At 35.1% G+C, this 17,594-nt stretch overlaps 2 protein-coding genes across 7 annotated transcripts in view; both read left to right on the plus strand.

Moving 5' to 3' along the window:
• LOC147401271 (RNA-binding KH domain-containing protein RCF3-like) overlaps positions 1 to 17,263 on the plus strand; it is a 30,568-nt gene extending 13,305 nt beyond the window's left edge. Inside the window, exons 9-10 of the transcript XR_015178414.1 lie at positions 16,283 to 16,521; positions 16,616 to 17,263. The gene's annotated coding sequence lies outside the window, so the exon portion shown is untranslated. The remainder of the gene's footprint in view (positions 1 to 16,282; positions 16,522 to 16,615) is intronic.
• Positions 9,200 to 17,263, plus strand: LOC147401273 (RNA-binding KH domain-containing protein RCF3-like). 6 transcript variants are annotated; one of them, XR_015178420.1, is made up of 10 exons: positions 9,200 to 9,318; positions 10,936 to 11,555; positions 12,848 to 13,261; positions 13,351 to 13,608; positions 13,908 to 14,177; positions 14,394 to 14,455; positions 14,912 to 15,168; positions 15,469 to 15,542; positions 16,269 to 16,521; positions 16,616 to 17,263. XR_015178420.1 is itself a non-coding variant. In XM_086442488.1 (8 exons), exons 2-7 carry the CDS (start codon positions 10,974 to 10,976, stop codon positions 15,515 to 15,517), a joined length of 1,635 nt encoding a protein of 544 aa, XP_086298614.1. In that variant the 5' UTR covers positions 9,201 to 9,318; positions 10,936 to 10,973; the 3' UTR covers positions 15,518 to 15,542; positions 15,717 to 16,211. The 6 variants fall into 6 exon arrangements, 1 of the variants encoding a protein (XP_086298614.1); XR_015178417.1 differs by lacking the exon at positions 14,912 to 15,168 and having other exon boundaries at positions 9,201 to 9,318; XR_015178419.1 differs by lacking the exon at positions 14,912 to 15,168 and having other exon boundaries at positions 9,201 to 9,318; positions 16,348 to 16,521.
• Positions 17,264 to 17,594: the final 331 nt, after the last annotated feature.

The raw sequence follows: 17,594 nt of genomic DNA on the forward strand, positions 1-17,594 counted from the left end.
CCCCATACTCTTCTCTCTAATCATCTAACCACCATCACCAATCAACCAATCTCAATCATCTCCCCTCATTTGCCACGGTCTTCATCCCTTCACCTCTCCCAAAATCCAAACCAATCAACCTCTTACAACACTACACATCATCTCAAATCTAAAACACCTTACCTCTTCAACCATCTCTACACTCATTCTCCAAACAACTCTCTTACACCCATCAACCATCACTCATCTCACCCCACCAAACACTCTACCCAAATGGATTTGGGTAAGATCCAAACCATTTGGGTTAAAACACAACCCATTTCCATCATTACAAAAACACCCTCATTTTCATCTCAAATTTCATACCCTTTTCCTCTCAAACCCATGCCATTAACCACTATTCTCTTCATTCACCCCATTATACCCCTAAAATACATCCCAACTTCTATAAAAACCCCTCCATTCTCCCCATACAATACCTAATGAAAATTTGAGAAAAAATCCTAAAAACACTACAACACTCTACTTTACTTTCTTCACTATACTCAACCCTCTCTCATCTCATCTCAACACCTCACTCTCAACTCAACTCAATCTTCTACAACTTCAAGCAAGTCCAAGTCAACTCAAGAGAAGACATTTGAAGATCAACTCAAGGACAAGGTGGGTTTGGACCAAGAACACCCCCCTCAACTTCCCTCCTCTACTCTCCCTTTTCCCACACATTTGCACACACCACCATGGGTTAAATCACAAAAGGGCCCCTTCTATATAAGGGTGCCCTTAATGATTGAATCCAACATTGAAAGTCCCTCATGTTTGAGGGCACACATCGATTTCCTTTCTTTTTCATTTTCATTTTCTTTTTATTTCCAAAAAACCGAATCCGAGGTTACCACATTACGTGGGTGGAGTAGGGTGCCTAACACCTTCCCTACTCCATAAATGGACCCCCTTACCTTTGAGTCAAAGGTTGGACCATGCACCTTATTCTACGAGAGTCATCAAAAGGATGTCAAAATGACATGATTTTTCAAAAACACCAATCCGGGTGACCATTCACACCCCTTTACCAATTTGAATGGTGGCGACTCCAAAACACCCCAAAGTGGAGGGATGTTTGAAAAACACTCGAAATCCCGTGTCCACACAACTAAATCTTCAAAATAAGACCTTAATAACTCATACCTTTCTTCAATGTTAAAATTGTAACGAGGCATAATAACAGAATACAGAATATAATTGAGCAAACTTGTTTAAATTACAACATAAGAGTAATATACTAAAGTAAGTAATTGCTTTGGATAAAAAAGATTACCTAAATAATTTCTTTTCTGGATTCTGGAGGATGGAAAATGAAGGTTAGAAAATGACAGGCTTAGAAAATGATAGGTTCCAGGCTTCTCGATTGCTTCTCAAGGGGGTTTTTGCTCTTTTCTCGGATGCCCTCTTCTGAAGTTTTCTTTTCTATTTAAAGAGGACGGATTTGAAAACAGATTATTTGAAGTCCGAATAGGGGTTTTTGGATGCGTATGCTTTTCTTTTGATCTTTATGGTAAATGAATGGTTTCTTGACACTTGTCCTTAATTATTGATTTTAAAGGATAGGCTTGAGTTGGTTTTTGACTGTTGATTGTTAATGGGACAGCTGGCTTTGTTTTAATAAATTGCTTTGTTGGAATGATAAGGAATAAGGATAATGATAGACAAGAATGGACAGGTTGATAGGTAGGATGGACAGGTGGTATTAGAATCCAAAATAGAAACTATTGAAAATTATCTCTAACAGCACATGGGCGGACTGTCTTTGGGTGATTTCCCACTAGAGATATTTTCAGAGAGTTATCCTAATTTACATATTTATCTGGCTAATTTACATATTTATCTAGATCTTTCTTGAACGGTCTGGTTCTTGACTTGATTCAATTGTGAACGACTTGATTCTTGACTTGACTTTCTTAGCTTCAGATACTTGGATGATCTGGTTATTGACTTGATTCAATTGTGAGCGACTTGATTCTTGACTTGACTTTCTTAGCTTCAAATACTTGAAAAATGACAGGGGGGAAGGATTCCCTCACAGTCATCTTCATTAAGTGGTGTAAAGTCTTCAAAGGGGTCTTCTTCTTCATCAACTTGGGATAGTACTTCAAGAAGATGTTTGCGCATTTCTGCTTTAGAAGATGCTCCTGCTAACTTGGATTGAAGTTGTGATTTGAACAATGGAAATTCCGAAGAACTTGGTACAGTTATTCTTGATTGTTGAGGATGATTGTGTAACCATGCAGTAACTCCTATTTTGGTGGCTTTTTCAAATCGTAAGTTTACCCACCATTTGACTTTGAATTTTCTTGAAAATGTAGGGATTGGGTGAAATTGAGAAATGGAGCCTGTGCAATATTCCCAGCAACAGATCCATGCCAGGGAAAATTGTGCAAAGAAGGTTAAAAGGTTTGGTGTTTGACTCAGGTGATCTGGGGCCATGAAATTCTGGATGAAATATTGAAATCCTTCTTATACTGGTGCAGGAAGGATAACTAGTATTGGTCCATATTGGTTCCACTATTCAGTAAACCAATTTGGGAACTGGATCTTGATTTGGTCATTGAACAGAAAAATCTTGAATGGTTATATTGATCATTTTGGAAGGTGAAAGTGTTAAATCATGCTTTTTGATAATCCCAATAATTATAATACTGAGGATTGAAAGGTTGGGATAATCTCTTCATTATGTTGGGGTTCTGTCCCCAGGTAGTAAGGGTGAGAACCTTTAAGATTTGACATTTGGAATAGGAGATCCAATTTGGGTCATTTTTGTCTGGAGTATGTGTGATGAGAGCAGAATCTAAGTCTACGAGGATGAACTCATAAAATTTTTGGGTCTTTGTATGGACTGATGAAATGAAATGGTTTGGCTTGATGAAAATTGACTAGGCGATTGTTTTTTGGCAAGACTTCTCTAATTCTGGTTCTATTATCATGATTGGGTTTAGATTGGACTTGTAAATGTATTGGGATCTTAGAGAGAAGGTAGACATGGGCTCTTGTTCTTGACTTTGTGATGAAGAGGCTGTTACTATTTGGGAGTAGGATTTTATTGGGCTTGTAGTACCTAGAACTTGGAACTTGTTGGACAGGTTACTTGGAGAACCAAACTGAAGAGGGTTTACTGGAGTTATTTTTGAAACTGCGGGTGTCATTGCATAAGAACTCTTGGTCTTGGATTTTAATGGATTTTCACTCATCCTTTTTACCTTGTAAAAATTCTCTTGATAAGAAAATCTAGTATAGAATTAATTTCTCCTTTTATATATTCTATTTTAAAATCAAAGATAGATAGTATGGTTTGCCATCTGGCAAAAATATGTTTTGAAGCAATATTTTTTACATCTTTTTCTAAAACAAACTTTGCTGACTTGTAATCTATTCTTAAAAGAAATTCTTGATTGAGTAAATCTTCTTGGAACTTTGAAATACATAAAACAATGGATAAAATTTCCTTTTTTACTATTGAATATTTCTGTTGTGTAAGATTCCAAGTACCAGAGGTATATCTTATCAATTGTTCTTGATTTTCTTTTGTTTCTTATTTTAATATTCCTCCATATCCTAAGTCACTTGCATCAGTTTCTACTATTTTTAGTAGTTGGGGATCTGGAATATTTAAGTAGGGTATTTCTTGTAGTCTTAACTTTAGTTGCTTAACTGCTTCTGTGTGTTCTTTAGTCCATTCTGGGGCTTTCTTCCTTAGTCTTTGAAATAAAAGTTTGGCTATGATTGGGGATTTTGATAGAAACTTTGACATAGTTGAGACTTCTTAGAAATCGTTATAATTGTTTCTTGTCCTTTATTTCGTTAGGGAACTTATTTGCAAATTGTAATGATCTGTCTATTGGAATTATTGTTCCATTTTTAATATTATGTCCTAGGAATTTGATTTATGTTTGAAATAACATTATTTTTTGAGCTGATATTACTAATCCATTAAACTTAATTGTGTTGAATTTTTTTTTTAGGTGTTTCCAATGTTGTTCTATTGATTTTGAGTATACAAGTACATCATCTATGTATACTATCATGAATTTTGAATATTGATTGAAAATGTCATTCATTATTCTCTGGAATTCACTTGGTGCGTTTTTCAAACCAAAAGGCATTACATTCCATTCATAATGTCTAAATGGTATTGTGAAAGTTGTCTTATATCTTTCTGGTTCTGCTATCTTTATTTGCCAGAATCCTGATTTCATACCGAATTTTGAGAATATTGTGGCTTCATATAACCTGTTCAATAAATCTTTTTTATTTGGTATTGGATATCTTATCCACCTAAGTGCATCATTTAAAAGTTTGTAATTTATTACTAATTTGGGTGCTCCTCTTTCTATTTCTGAATGTTTCTTAATGTAAAATGCTGGACAACTCCATGGGGAATTACTTGGTCTTATCAATCATTTGTTTAATAAGTCTTGTATTTCTTCTTTGCAATATTCTAAATCTTCTTTTTTCATTTGGATAGGTCTTGCCTTAGTCTTGATTTCTTTTTCAATGAAATCTGGTTCATAAGGGAGAGTAATTTCATGTTGTTTTCTGTGCCAAAAGGCATTAGGTAAATTAGAACATACTTCATTTTCAAGGTTTTCTTTGAATCTTTGTATTTTTATTTTTAATTCAGGATTGTTTAATTGTTCTTGGGTTTTTAAGAAATTTATTTCTTATTTTAGAAACTTTAATTGTTTTCTTTTTTTATTTATTAGGTTGATTGTTTTTGTGATAACCTTATTTTTTACTATATCTAACTCCTTTTTTGGGGTTCTTGTATGAATCTGAATTGTACTTCTTGATCTAATAGTTTACACTTTATTCCTTTTGAGTCTACTGTGAAAGACTGAATCAGGGCTAAGAATGGTGTTCCTAAGATGACAAATTTTGTCAGATTTTTTACTAGAATAAAATGGGTGTTTATACAGATTCCTTGGTTACAGACATGGACGTTAGAAAGTTTATATTTTATTTTTAAACTTGAACCATCTGCGGTAGAGATTCCTTCTGTAGTTTTCTCAAAGTATTTTGTCGGGATTATCCCTTCTTGTATACAATTTAAGTCTGTCCCTGAGTCTATTAGAGCAACAATTGTTACCATGAATTCTTTGTTAATTACTAGTTGTACATTGACAAAACATTTTTGGAATTGAATCTTATTGATGATTTGTACATAGTTCTCTTCTGTTTTTCTTCTCTTATTATTTCCTTTTGTTTTAGTTTATTGAAATTTAATAGGTCTATTTGTTCTTGCTGTCATTTATTAATTATATGTAACCTTTTAATTTATTCCTTTATCTGATTTATTTCTTTTTGTAAGTCTTGGATTGTTACTTATTTTTCTAGTGATTCTTTAAATCTTTTAAATATTTCTTGTAGGTTATATCCTGGAAAGTCCTTTACTTTTGTTTCTTCCTTTTCTATTGTGTCTCTTAATTGTAATAAATATCTTTTTTGTAATTATGGGTTTTCTATTTTGTCTATATAATCAAAGAGTATTTTTTGTTCTCTAGTCAGAGTATTTATTGACTTGCATCTACAAGTAGTGTTACAGAATTGGAGAGATTTACTGGTTTCTTCTGCTTGTTCTTCTGTGTCACTATCACTAGAACTCTGGATGATGTCTATATTACTTTCTTGGTCACTACTAGAATATTCCGAGTTGATCATAAGATTGGATAATTGTTCTTTCAGGTTTTTATCTATTTCTAGCTCATTTATTTTTTGTTTTACTATGCATTGGTTCTTATAGTGTCCTACCTTTCCACACTTGTAGCATGTAGGTATTTTTTTTTTTTTGTGAACGTTCAAATGGTCTTTTATCTTGCTTTGGTGTTTTCTTTTGAAACTGGAGTTTTGATTTTGGTTTAAAAATTTTTTTTGTCTTATTCCTACTATATGGGGGGCGAAATTTTTTTGAACGTTTAGAGATTTTTGAAGGAGATGATTGAAAGGATGGAGGAAGTCCACATTGTTCACAGAATTGTTCTAATTCTTCCTGGTTGAAAATCTATCTTGTTTTAATTTATGTTGTAGTCTAAGATCATTGCAGAGTTTTAGTCATTCTAAATGGATAAAACAGATTAATTGTCCATAAGTAAGTTCATCATATGGTATGTTTCCTTTGTTTAGGGATCTAATTTTTGTTCTTACTTTTTCTGCAAATAAGGTGGGTAAGTCTGAAATAAATTTTTCTTTCCAAAATTTTTGACTACAATCAGTTCTAAGCTTTACCTTTGTGAGGAAAACATCTTTATACCATCTAAAGTCATGAAGTTTTTGACATCTTAAGTTTGTTAGTAATTCAGAGGACCTATCCCTATATGGGTCTGGGTCTCCTATGAAATGTTTTGCTATGACATGTATAAGGGTATTAACTGCGTCTCCTATCTCATGTCCTTGTTCATTTTTTATAAGTTGTTCGCTTTCAGTGGTCTTGTTTTTAGTGAGAATGAAGTTTCTTTGATCTGCTGTGACATAATGGTCCTACCATCCTTTCAGTTGTCCTGTAAACCCTGAAATTAATCTTTGGGCTATTTGGTGGTCTGAGGCATATGGTTGTGCCGCTCTGGATACCATAGTCATTTCTTGTAATAATGCTAAAATATTGTATTCTGTTAATCCATATACGTTCCATTCACAGAGGGATTTTCCATCATAAACTGCTTGGGTCATCATACTTATTTCTTCATATTGTATGTCTATGGGAGTGGGTCTACTATAATAGTTATGCATGGTTGGTTTAAGTCTTGCTTTTTGTATTGTGGTAGCCATGTTAACTTCTTCTTCTAGGAATTGAGCAGTGAGTTTTTGTATTTCTTGTTCATGATATTCTTCTTCTTCTGTAGAGCTTGTCTCTGATTCTGTAGTATTTGGGTCTTCTAGCTTATTTACTACTATAATTTCTTTTCCTTTTCCTAGACTTAGTTTGGCCAGTTTTTCATTTGTTTCTTGTAACATTTCTTGTTTATCTGGGATAATCATTCTTAATTTTTCTGGTATTTTATAAGGAGTGAAGATTGGAGTTTTATTATCCTGATAGAGTTGGTGTGTTTACGTTTTCCTTTTCTTTTATCTCTGTTTTCGAATAAGAACTTTCTTCTAGTCTGGATAATTGTTCTCCGACAGAATTGAGATATCTATTGGTATAATTATTTTGTTTCATTAGATTATCTATGTCCTTACTGGTGGGTAATCTTTCTCTGTCTAATTCTTTAAATTCTAATGATTTGTAAGGAGATCCTATTACTGTATCCTTATTTACTGGGATTACTATCTCGTTTATTGGTGGTGGATGAATGGATTCTATTTGTCCTATTTTGGGTACATCCCAGCGATTGGTTTTGAGAACATTTATTTGTTTTAAGGGAGCTTTAAAGTATTTATTGTACCATTTAAAGAAGGGAAGGTTTCTATTTGTTTTGTTTATATGTTCATAATAAAATTCCCATACTTGATTTTGATAATTTTCTGATTTTTCTTCAAATTCTTCCTTGTCATTTGAAAGAATATATTATAGTTTTATCAAAGGGATATTTGGCTTAAACTTATCAATTACATGTATCTGGGGTGAATCATCTTGCATTTGTGATTGAGTAGGAGACGAATTGGGAGATTGTTGAATATTTATTTTCTTCATATCTTGGTAATAAGGAATTGGGATTGTCTCATCTTTTATTCATTTAAGTTTTAACTCCTTACTTGTAGAAGCTCTACTTATAGATATTCTTCCTGGGACTAGATTATCTGTTAATGGAATCGTAGTTACAGAACTAGCTTCATCAATAAGTATTATGGACCTTTTAAATGGTGGGAAGTTAATCTCTATGTTTCCATCTGGGTATTGTATTATCGAATGGACAGGTTGATAGGTAGGATGGACAGGTGGTATTAGAATCCAAAATATAAACTATTGAAAATTATCTCTAACAGCATATGGGCGGCCTTTGGGTGGTTTCCTACTAGAGATATTTTCAGAGAGTTATCCTAATTTACATATTTATTTGGCTAATTTACATATTTATCTAGATCTTTCTTGAATGGTCTGGTTCTTGACTTAATTCAATTTTATAATGCTTAGCAATATATATATATATAATATATATATATATATATATATATATATATAGATTAGATCCAACGTTGGATAATAAATGGTTTAGAATTGTGCTCGATATCTTACTTGATTAGATTTGAACAATTTAAGACCGTCCCAATCCATTGATATCCCAACAAGTGTATAAATAAAATAATAAATAAAATAAGAAAATATAATTTTTTGAACAAATTTCAAGAACAAAATGCAGGTTACATGTCCACAAAGATGCGAGACAATGAGGATTTTGACTCCATATAGCAAGTGATTTGTTAGTTTGTTTATTTTCAACGTAGATTAGAGGCTTTCGCTATCTTTCAAGTCCAGAGTCCTTGGCCCATTAGGAATTAGGGGCCTGGTGAATATTATAGATACCCATGAGTTCTGGACTCATGTCATGCCCCCCTTGACCGTTAGACTAATGGCCAAAGACCCAAATACCCTCATCTTCAATCTCTTTAAAAAAATAAAAAAAACATTGATTTTTCTTCAAAATCAATCATCTTTAAACTTTTTAATAACTCAAATTTATCTTTGATTCATCATTTTCAACCTAGAATTGATCCTTTACAAAAAAAAAAAAAAAAAACCCTAGATTTTTCAATTGAAAATCTCATCATTCCCAAAAAATCTTATTTGCTTCTTCTTTCTAAAACTAATCATCTTCAAACTCTTCAACCCCTATATTAATTTTAATTTATTTAACTTTATTTTCATTAATTAGTTTTTACCTTGTCTCATTTGTAGTCTATCTAAAATTTTATCATTTAATACTTCCTCAAAAACCCTATCTTGCCTCAAAATTTGAAAGTTGAAGATTTGAAGTAGGTCAAATCTTAAGGTTGATGACGGATCTTAAATTTTTTTCAAAAGAGATTGAAGATGACTATTTTTGAGAAGAAAAATCAAGGATTTTAGTTGGAGGTTGAAGATGAGGGTATTTGAGTCTTTTTTTACTATTAGTCTATAAGAAGACTGAGGTCATCTAAGGGGGCATATCTAATATTCACCGAAATATGGGGTGGCATGTCTAAATCACCGATGTTGTGCCATGCTTAGAATCTGATCAAAACCCTATGCCTAGGGTCAAAATCAGAGTGTCCGAAGATATTTTTACAGAGTTTCTCTTATCCGAAGAAACTGAAAATTTAGTATGAGAAATCCCTCTCGGGTAGGTTACAATATTCGCGCGCTAAGACAAGGTACAAAATGTTATCTAAATTCTAGGGTTTTTATTTGGTTTCGTGATCTAAATTCTGCGTTTTATTTTCTGTAAATCACTATGTGTATTTCGTAAGTCGTTGTTTGTGGTAGTGGAACTGTATGATCTACCATTTCTTGGTATTTTCGAAGAACCAACACTTCTCCGAACTGAATATCGATGATCCAAACTGTTCTTTTTCTAATTGGTTTTGTTTTTTGGAATTTTGATGTAATAAGTTGATTGAAGTCCATAGAAATTCTAATTTTTATTGGGTTATGGGTCTTAATTTTGTTGTATAGTTTGGTTCATTTTTAGCATTTGAGCTTTGATGTTGATTGTTAATGTTGCTTCTTGTGGGTTTGTCTTTTTAATGTGTTGGGTTTTGAACTTCACTGCGTTCTCCAAGTAATTTTATCAAGATTTGATGTGTAGAGATCAAAGAATTCTTTTTTTCAGTTTGAAAAGTCAGGACCACTGGTTTTCTGAAAAAAAAATGGGTTTTATGTTTTTTTTTTTCTAAACCTCTGATGAGGTTTAGTTCAGCCTTCAGAGTATCTGGTCTGCTAATGCCCTCTTTATTGGATATGGTATTCATGAAGAACATGGGCAATATTATCACTATCACTTTATGCCAACAGCTGTTAAGAGTGACATACCTTAAGCAGAGGAGACTGATATTATCTTCTAGGGTTTATTATTTGGTTGTGTGATCTGAAGTCTCCATTTATGCTCTGTAAATCACTATGTGTATTTTGTAAGTCGTCATTTGTGGTAGTGGAACTGTTTAATCTATGAAATCTTCCATTTTTGCTATTTTCAAAGCATTAATACTTCTCCTAGCTGAATGTAATATCCCAAACCCGTTCTTTGTCTAATTTGGTTGTGTTTTGTGTGTTTGATATTTTGACATTATAAGGTTTATTGAAGTCCATGCAATTTTTTAATTTTCGTTGGGGATCTAATTTGGTTGTGTAGTTTGGTTCATTTTTAGCTCTTGATGCTGATGTTAATGTTGTTTCTTGCCGTCTTGACCTTTTAATGTTCTGGGTTTTGAATTTCACTGCATTCTACAAGTAATCCTATCAAGGTTGAATGTGTAGAGCTCAAAGACACTTTTTTTTTCCTTCCAGGCTTGCAAAGTCAGGATCACTAGTTTTCTGAAAAAAAAAAAAAAAAAAACAGTTATATTTTGACCCTCTGATGAGGTGTAGCTCAGAGTCTGGTCTGCAACTGTGCTCTTGATTGGATATGGTTTTCATGAAGAACATGGGCAATACTATCTCTATGACTTTATGCAGATAGCTGTTAAGAGTTACAGAGCCTTAAGAAGAGGTAACTAGGGCTTTTCTTTCTTATCTTTTAAGAGTTTAAAGCTGTAAAATATATTTTTCATTGTTTAAAATTTTGAGGTAGAAAGTTCCTGTAAGTCACTAATTGTCACCTTTATTCAATCAGTAGGTGTTTTGAATATCTTCAATCAGTAATTGTCACCTATAGGGTTTTTCTTCCTCCATACATCTTACTTTTGTTTCTAGTATACATTCATGCCATAAAAAATTGGTGTGTTCCGTTTGTGATACCTTCAAGCATCTTATCCATTGGTTTTACTTTGCAGATAATTGATCAGGAAATAGGTATCAGGTCATTTTTGCCATGGCTGACCAAAGAGATAAATATGGAAAGCGATCCCACTCTCAATCCAATTATGCTGACAGTGGAGGAGGAAGTAAAAGAAGAAACCCTGGTGATGAGAGAGAACAGTATGCTCCCGGGCCAGAAGATACAGTGTTCCGTTACTTGTGTCCCGGTAGAAAGATTGGAAGTATCATTGGCAAGGGAGGTGAGATTGTTAAGAAATTAAGAGCTGACACTCAATCAAAGATCAGGATAGGTGACACTGTGCCAGGCTGTGATGAACGTGTTGTTACTATATTTAGTTCGAGCCAGGAAAGTAACTCATTTGAAGACACCGATGATCTCATCTGCCCAGCTCAAGATGCTCTCTTCAAGGTGCATGACAGGCTTGTTGCCGATGAGGTTCCTGCTGATGAAGATGATGAAGGGCCTCATGAAGTTACTGTTCGTCTGCTTGTGCAGTCGGATCAGATTGGATGTGTTATTGGGAAAGGTGGGCAGATAATTCAAGGTATACGAAGTGATACTGGTGCTCAGATTCGAATTCTTAAGAATGAACATCTACCTCCATGTGCTTTGACTACCGATGAGCTTCTTCAGGTATTGCAGATCATTTTCATCGATTTCCCTTTATTTTCGATACACTCCTATAATTTTTTGTTTTGGATTAAGTTTTTATTGATTGAAAAAGAGAAGTGGCCCCTGTACAAGAAAAGAAAAAACAAAGAAAAGAGAGACAAAAGAACAACAAAAACAAACAGCCCACATCATGATCACTACCGCACTAAGCACAACATCTTCAAAAAAACATGCGTTCAACGTCTTTGCTTAGCTTACTCCAAAAAAAAAAAAAAAAAAAAACAAAAACAATAAGCCCAAGATGTCTAGAACCAGTTCCTGATAAGTCTTTTCCTCCCCCTGGAACACCTTTATATATATATAGGGACAAAATCAAGATCCAACATTTTATCTAACATGTTTTGTAAATTGGGGTCAGAAGTTTCAGAATGGACTAATTTTGGTGAGGATAGTCTCTATGGTGAGGAGATCATCCTCACCTAAAATAACCCCATTCCAAAGCTTCTAACGCCAGTTTACAAGTTGAAGAATCGTGAACCGTCCAATTTTTGTAAACCACTTTTGATGGGGTTATAAGTTTCGAAATGGGCTGATTTTTGGTGAGGATGATTTCATCACCACAAAGATCATCCTCACACAAAATCAGCCCATTCCAAAACTTCTAACCCATATAGGACAAAACATGTTGGATAAAATGTTGGATCTTGATCTTGCCCCATATATATATATATGGGGAGGCATTCGGAGGCCCTAAAAAGCGGGAACATTTTTTCAATGTATGGGTTAGAAGTTTCGGAATGGGCTGATTTTTTGTGAGGATGATCTCTATGATGAGGAGATCTGCCTTGCCAAAAATCGGCCCATTCCGAAACTTCTAACCCCATCAAAAGTGGTTTACAAAAATCGGACGGTCCATGATTCTTTAATTTGTAAACTAGGGTTTGAAGTTTTGGAATGAGCTGATTTTTGGTGAGGATGATCTCTTCACCATAGAGATCATCCTCACAAAAAAATCAGCCCATACCTAAACTGTTTGGTTCTCTCTAGGGCCTCCGAACGCTTCTCATATGTGCGTGTGTGTGCACGCGAGCGTGAGTGTGTGTGTGGATATCTGTAGAGAATTTATGTTCAGTATTATAATCGAGTGAATGTGTGTAGTGTTGTGAGTTTTACCTGGCCTTTTATTCTTGTTTATAGTCCATCATGAATTTTTTATCCTGCTAATACTATTTGCATTGTTGAACTGCATTGCTGGTGCTGTAAACTGATTATATTAGCAGAATGAAGCTAACTCAAGATGTTTTTTGTTTTAGATAACTGGGGAGGCCTCAGTTGTGAAGAAGGCTCTGTATCAAGTATCATTACGACTTCATGATAATCCGTCTCGATCCCAACATTTCCTCGCCTCTGCCATGTCTAATATGTATCAGTCGGGTGGTCCATTCATGGGATCAAATGCGGGTGCTTCAATAATGGGTTTAGCTCCTTTGATGGGTCCTTATGGAGGATACAAAGGTGAAGCTCCTTTTTATTCTGCTCCAAGGGATGGGTCATCCGCAAAGGAGTTTTCTCTTCGTGTGGTTTGCCCGACTGAAAATATTGGAGGTGTGATTGGTAAGGGTGGTGTCATTATCCAGCAAATCAGACAGGAATCTGGGGCATATATCAAAGTTGATAGTTCAGCTGCCGAAGGAGATGATTGCATAATAACTATCTCAGCAAAAGAGGTGTGCATCTTAACATCTGGGTTTTGTATCAACAAAGAAATGCAGGTCATGTGCCATCATATTATTCTAACATGTGCCAAATCCTCTAGTTCTTTGAAGACCCAATCTCTCCAACTATCAGTGCAGCAGTGCGCCTACAGCCCAGATGTAGTGAGAAAATAGAGAAGGACCATGGTGAACCTTCTTACATGACTCGTCTTCTTGTCCCATCATCCCGCATTGGCTGCCTCATCGGTAAAGGTGGGGCTATCATCTCTGAGATGAGGAGACAGACCAAAGCAAATATTCGCGTACTTTCAAAGGAAAACCTTCCAAAAGTTGCAACTGAAGATGATGAGATGGTTCAGGTAAGTCATAATTATATTGTTTTCAGCTATGTATGTCATGTTTATTTTGATAGGTAAAAGGGTCGGTGGCTATTATTGTGAAGTTTGGTTGAAAGGGATTTGAACCTAGGATGTGAGAACAACTCTCCACACATCTTACCAACTTTACTGAGTTGGCACTTCGTGTATATCCTATTAATTGTATATTTTGTTTCTTTTTATAAGTATTAATTGTATAATTTGTTGTGCCGACTTTGTGCGTTCTCCTCTAGCACCAGTAGAGACCATATCTTACATATTTGTGTGGTGGTGCTATCCAGATCAGTGGAGACATTGAAGTTGCTAAGAATGCTCTTGTGCAAGTAATAACACGGTTAAAAGCTAATTTTTTTGAGAGGGAGGGTGCATTATCTGCTTTTCCACTAGCGGTTCCTTACTTCCCCATGGAAGCAGATGTCTCTGATGGCTCAAAATATGAAAATAAAGATGGTAAATCTCATGGTCGTGGATATTCTTCGTACTCTAGTGGTTATGGTGGTCCAAGTGATGTGTCTCCTAGAGACAATTATGAAAGTTATGGGGGCTCACAGGTAATCTGCACACGTTTATTGTTCAACTAGTTTGTCTTTTTCCCCATTTTCCAAGTTTTGAGTCAATATGTTTTTTTTCCTGGCGTACTGTTTCTAACTCGATTTTTTAGTTTGTTTATGCACCTACTTATACAATGTCACCTTGATTGATTTTTTTATAATCTCTCTCTCTCTCTCTCAATTTGTTATAAATTGTTCTTTATGTCTTCTTTGCAGAGTGGTGGTGGTGGTTACGGATCATACGGTGGCCACTCTTCTGGTCGTTCTAGTGGTACAGGGTAAGATTTTCCTTTTTATTTTTGCAGATTTTGTCATGAGTGTTTTCTTTTGGGTTTGATCTACTTCTTTGTCTTTTCCTTACTTTACTCCCGAAATTTCAACGTTGTTAGAAAGCCCTTTTATCATCAGTCCACCATCATTGATGAATGTGAAAATGGTAGAGACTCACCTGCCCGTTAGACCAAGATTAAAATGACCATATTGACCTGATTGCAATAAATGACCACTGTTTTTTCCATCATATTCTTGGCAATAATATCAAGGCACGTGTCAAAACGAAAGAACATGTATTTATAAGGAAAAAAAAGAGAAAAAAATGGACCTGATTAGCAAGTTTTCACCATTGGATCTTACTATGCAGAAAATTCCTGAAACAAATGAATCGAGATCGTTTGATGAACCATGCTCAATTCAAATGGCCAACACCAATCACATACTAATTTGTTGTTGTGTAGGTCCATGAATGGTTGGGTGGGCCAACCATCCATGTAACTAGTGGGCTCAAAAAGTATATTGTGAGATTTTGAGGGTGGACATCAATCTTTGACTCTAGAGCATAGGTAGACCACAATTTTTTGTGGTTGAATTTTCTATTGAATTTAAGCATTTCTTGGGTCTTCAATTCAAACGACTAGAAAGCACCAACCAATGGTCATCTATGAAGTTATGGGCAGTTTGATCATTTTCTTCCCAGCCCAATGAGCACGTGACGGTACTCCTGTTTTTGCGTTTGTCATTGTAATACTCCATCACCATCATTATCTACACCTTATCCTAATTAACGGGTAAACCGGATAGTATAACTCTAATTACCTTTTCTAAATTTATAAATGACACCACAGAACTTTGCTTCTTCTGATTTTTATTAGCGTTGCTTTCTTTATTGTTTCCTGTTCACAAGTGTACCAATGTTTCTTTGAATATTCATAGTAAGCTTTTATTTTTGTCATGTTTGTTTACTATAAGACCTGTTAATCTACATCTCATCCTGATTTTTAGCTTCTGTTACCAGGTTATCTGGTCAAAAACCTGTTTCTCGTGGGAAACATCATGGTTATTAGGGCCCCCGATGATTAGTGACGTCAGGTAGATTATTGTCTCCCTTAATATTTTTTTATCCTTAATGGCAGATTGCTTTGATATATGCTAGTCAAATCATAATATATCACAATTTGTTACCTTATCCTAGCCGGCCTTCCCATGTTTAGATTTCTAATGCTCCTGTTTTACCTATGTTTCCTCCCATTCCTATCAAAACAGCTGACATCTATGAAGCCTGAAGCCAGCCTACTGCCTCTTTTGACGAAGCCTTCAGCCTTGACCTGAAGACCAAACGAAAGGGTTTGAGAAACTTATGGCCTACCTTTGAGAGGACCAACACCATCTATTAACAAGCTCTAATGTTGTGTGCTACCAAGTGCCTTTGTAACCAAGACGCCTCCATGAGTTGCATCAACTATGTTTCCCTTTCTGTAAAACTACAAATACTGCCAGCCATGATTGTTTCCTCCTTGGCAGTTTTATTAGGATTGGTATTTTGGTAGCTATGCATTGGATTTTTAATCCTGTCTTTTGTTGGGAACTTGTGGGTTTAGGTTGTAGAGCCTTGGAAATTGTAGGTAGCATGGTTAAACTCTATTGTGGTGAATGATTACTTCTAAAATGCGTGCATTAATATGTTGTCATTTATCGTGGATTGTGTGCTTATAAATTTTAATATGCTTCTTTCTGTCAATTATCGTGGATTGTGTACAGAGTGAATTTTTTTAATTAAAAAAAAAATTCTTTGTTGGTGGTTATTTATGAACTTAGGTGGAGTTAACTTCACGAGATGGCTATAACCCGCAAATTATTAAAGGGCAGCTGTATTGTCGTTTTGATGCTTATTCAGGTTTTTTTTCTTCTGGAGGCTATATATCCTGATGGAAAAATATCAGAGCCAATATAGAGCTGCAATTCACCTAAAAAGGGTAGGTTGAAGATCTTTCCGAAGAATGTTGAGAACTACAAATCACCAGTTGGTTCAGATGTCCATCCAGGTAGTAGAGATGCAATCAATCGAGGGGTAGGTTTGTTCTCTGTGTTATCTCAAGTGTGTTACCGTCAGTTCGTGTTATGGAGTGAATGTGATTTAAGTGTTGTATGCAATAAATTGGCAGGTTTTCTAGGAACTATTGGTTTCGTTCACACTACAATCAGGTAAGTGATTATTTGGCTCGGCACATTCCAAGCTGGTAAGTCTTTCTGCCGTTGGAGCTTGGTGAAAAGCATACTTTATTAGCTTTACATGATTGTCATCTTGCTTTACTTATCACTTCCCGTAGTTCTCTCCAATTAACCTGTTTTCATATTTTGCTTGAACTCTTTTGTTGATACTTTTTTGTAGTTTATCAAACACCTTGTCAGTGTTTCTTCCATTTCTCTAGGGTTCCTCTTTCCATGTTCAACTTCTTGTTTGAGGGTTACTAATAAAGGCTATATGTGGCTAAATGCTTCCAAGTTAGGACAATGTGTCTATCTCATGATCCACGAGTCACCTTGATCAGGGACCAGAGACAACTATTACAGGAGCGGATGGGTCCAAAAAAAGAATACAATAAAACTGACAGGTTCACCACGGAACCACTATCAGGAAGAAGAACCGCTTGCACCATTGCACTTACTGTTTTTAAGCAAGTTCTTTTGTTTCTTGAAGAGAAGTTCCTTAGGAATTACTTTATGTAGTCCATGCCTATTTGTAATATTAGTACCTAAACTTGCATGGTTGTTCATCATTTATGTAGTTTTGAAAATACACTTTTAGCAATTTTTTTTGGCTCCCCCACTGTAATACATGATTGCCTCTATTTTTTTTATTTTAATTTTTGGGATGATGTGTAGTCGGATCATACTACAAATAGGAGGGGAATTTACTTGCAATTTTTGCAGCCGTACCCCAGTCAGTTGTGAGACGTTCTTTGCATTAATGTTTAAATTGAAGCACTGCCCATGGATGGACCAACGGAAAAAAAAAAAAAAAAAAAGCTCACTGTTTTGTAGTCTTAAGGCTCCCAAACTTAGTTGGGGTGTTTACAGACTTAGTTGCGAAATGCATCTTTTTATACTTATAACATTCGAGGGTGTTGAACGCACAAAGCT

This window comes from Akebia trifoliata, chromosome 5 (assembly GCF_017979445.1).
Source record: "Akebia trifoliata isolate Shusen 1 chromosome 5, ASM1797944v1, whole genome shotgun sequence".
Taxonomy (NCBI): domain Eukaryota; kingdom Viridiplantae; phylum Streptophyta; class Magnoliopsida; order Ranunculales; family Lardizabalaceae; genus Akebia; species Akebia trifoliata.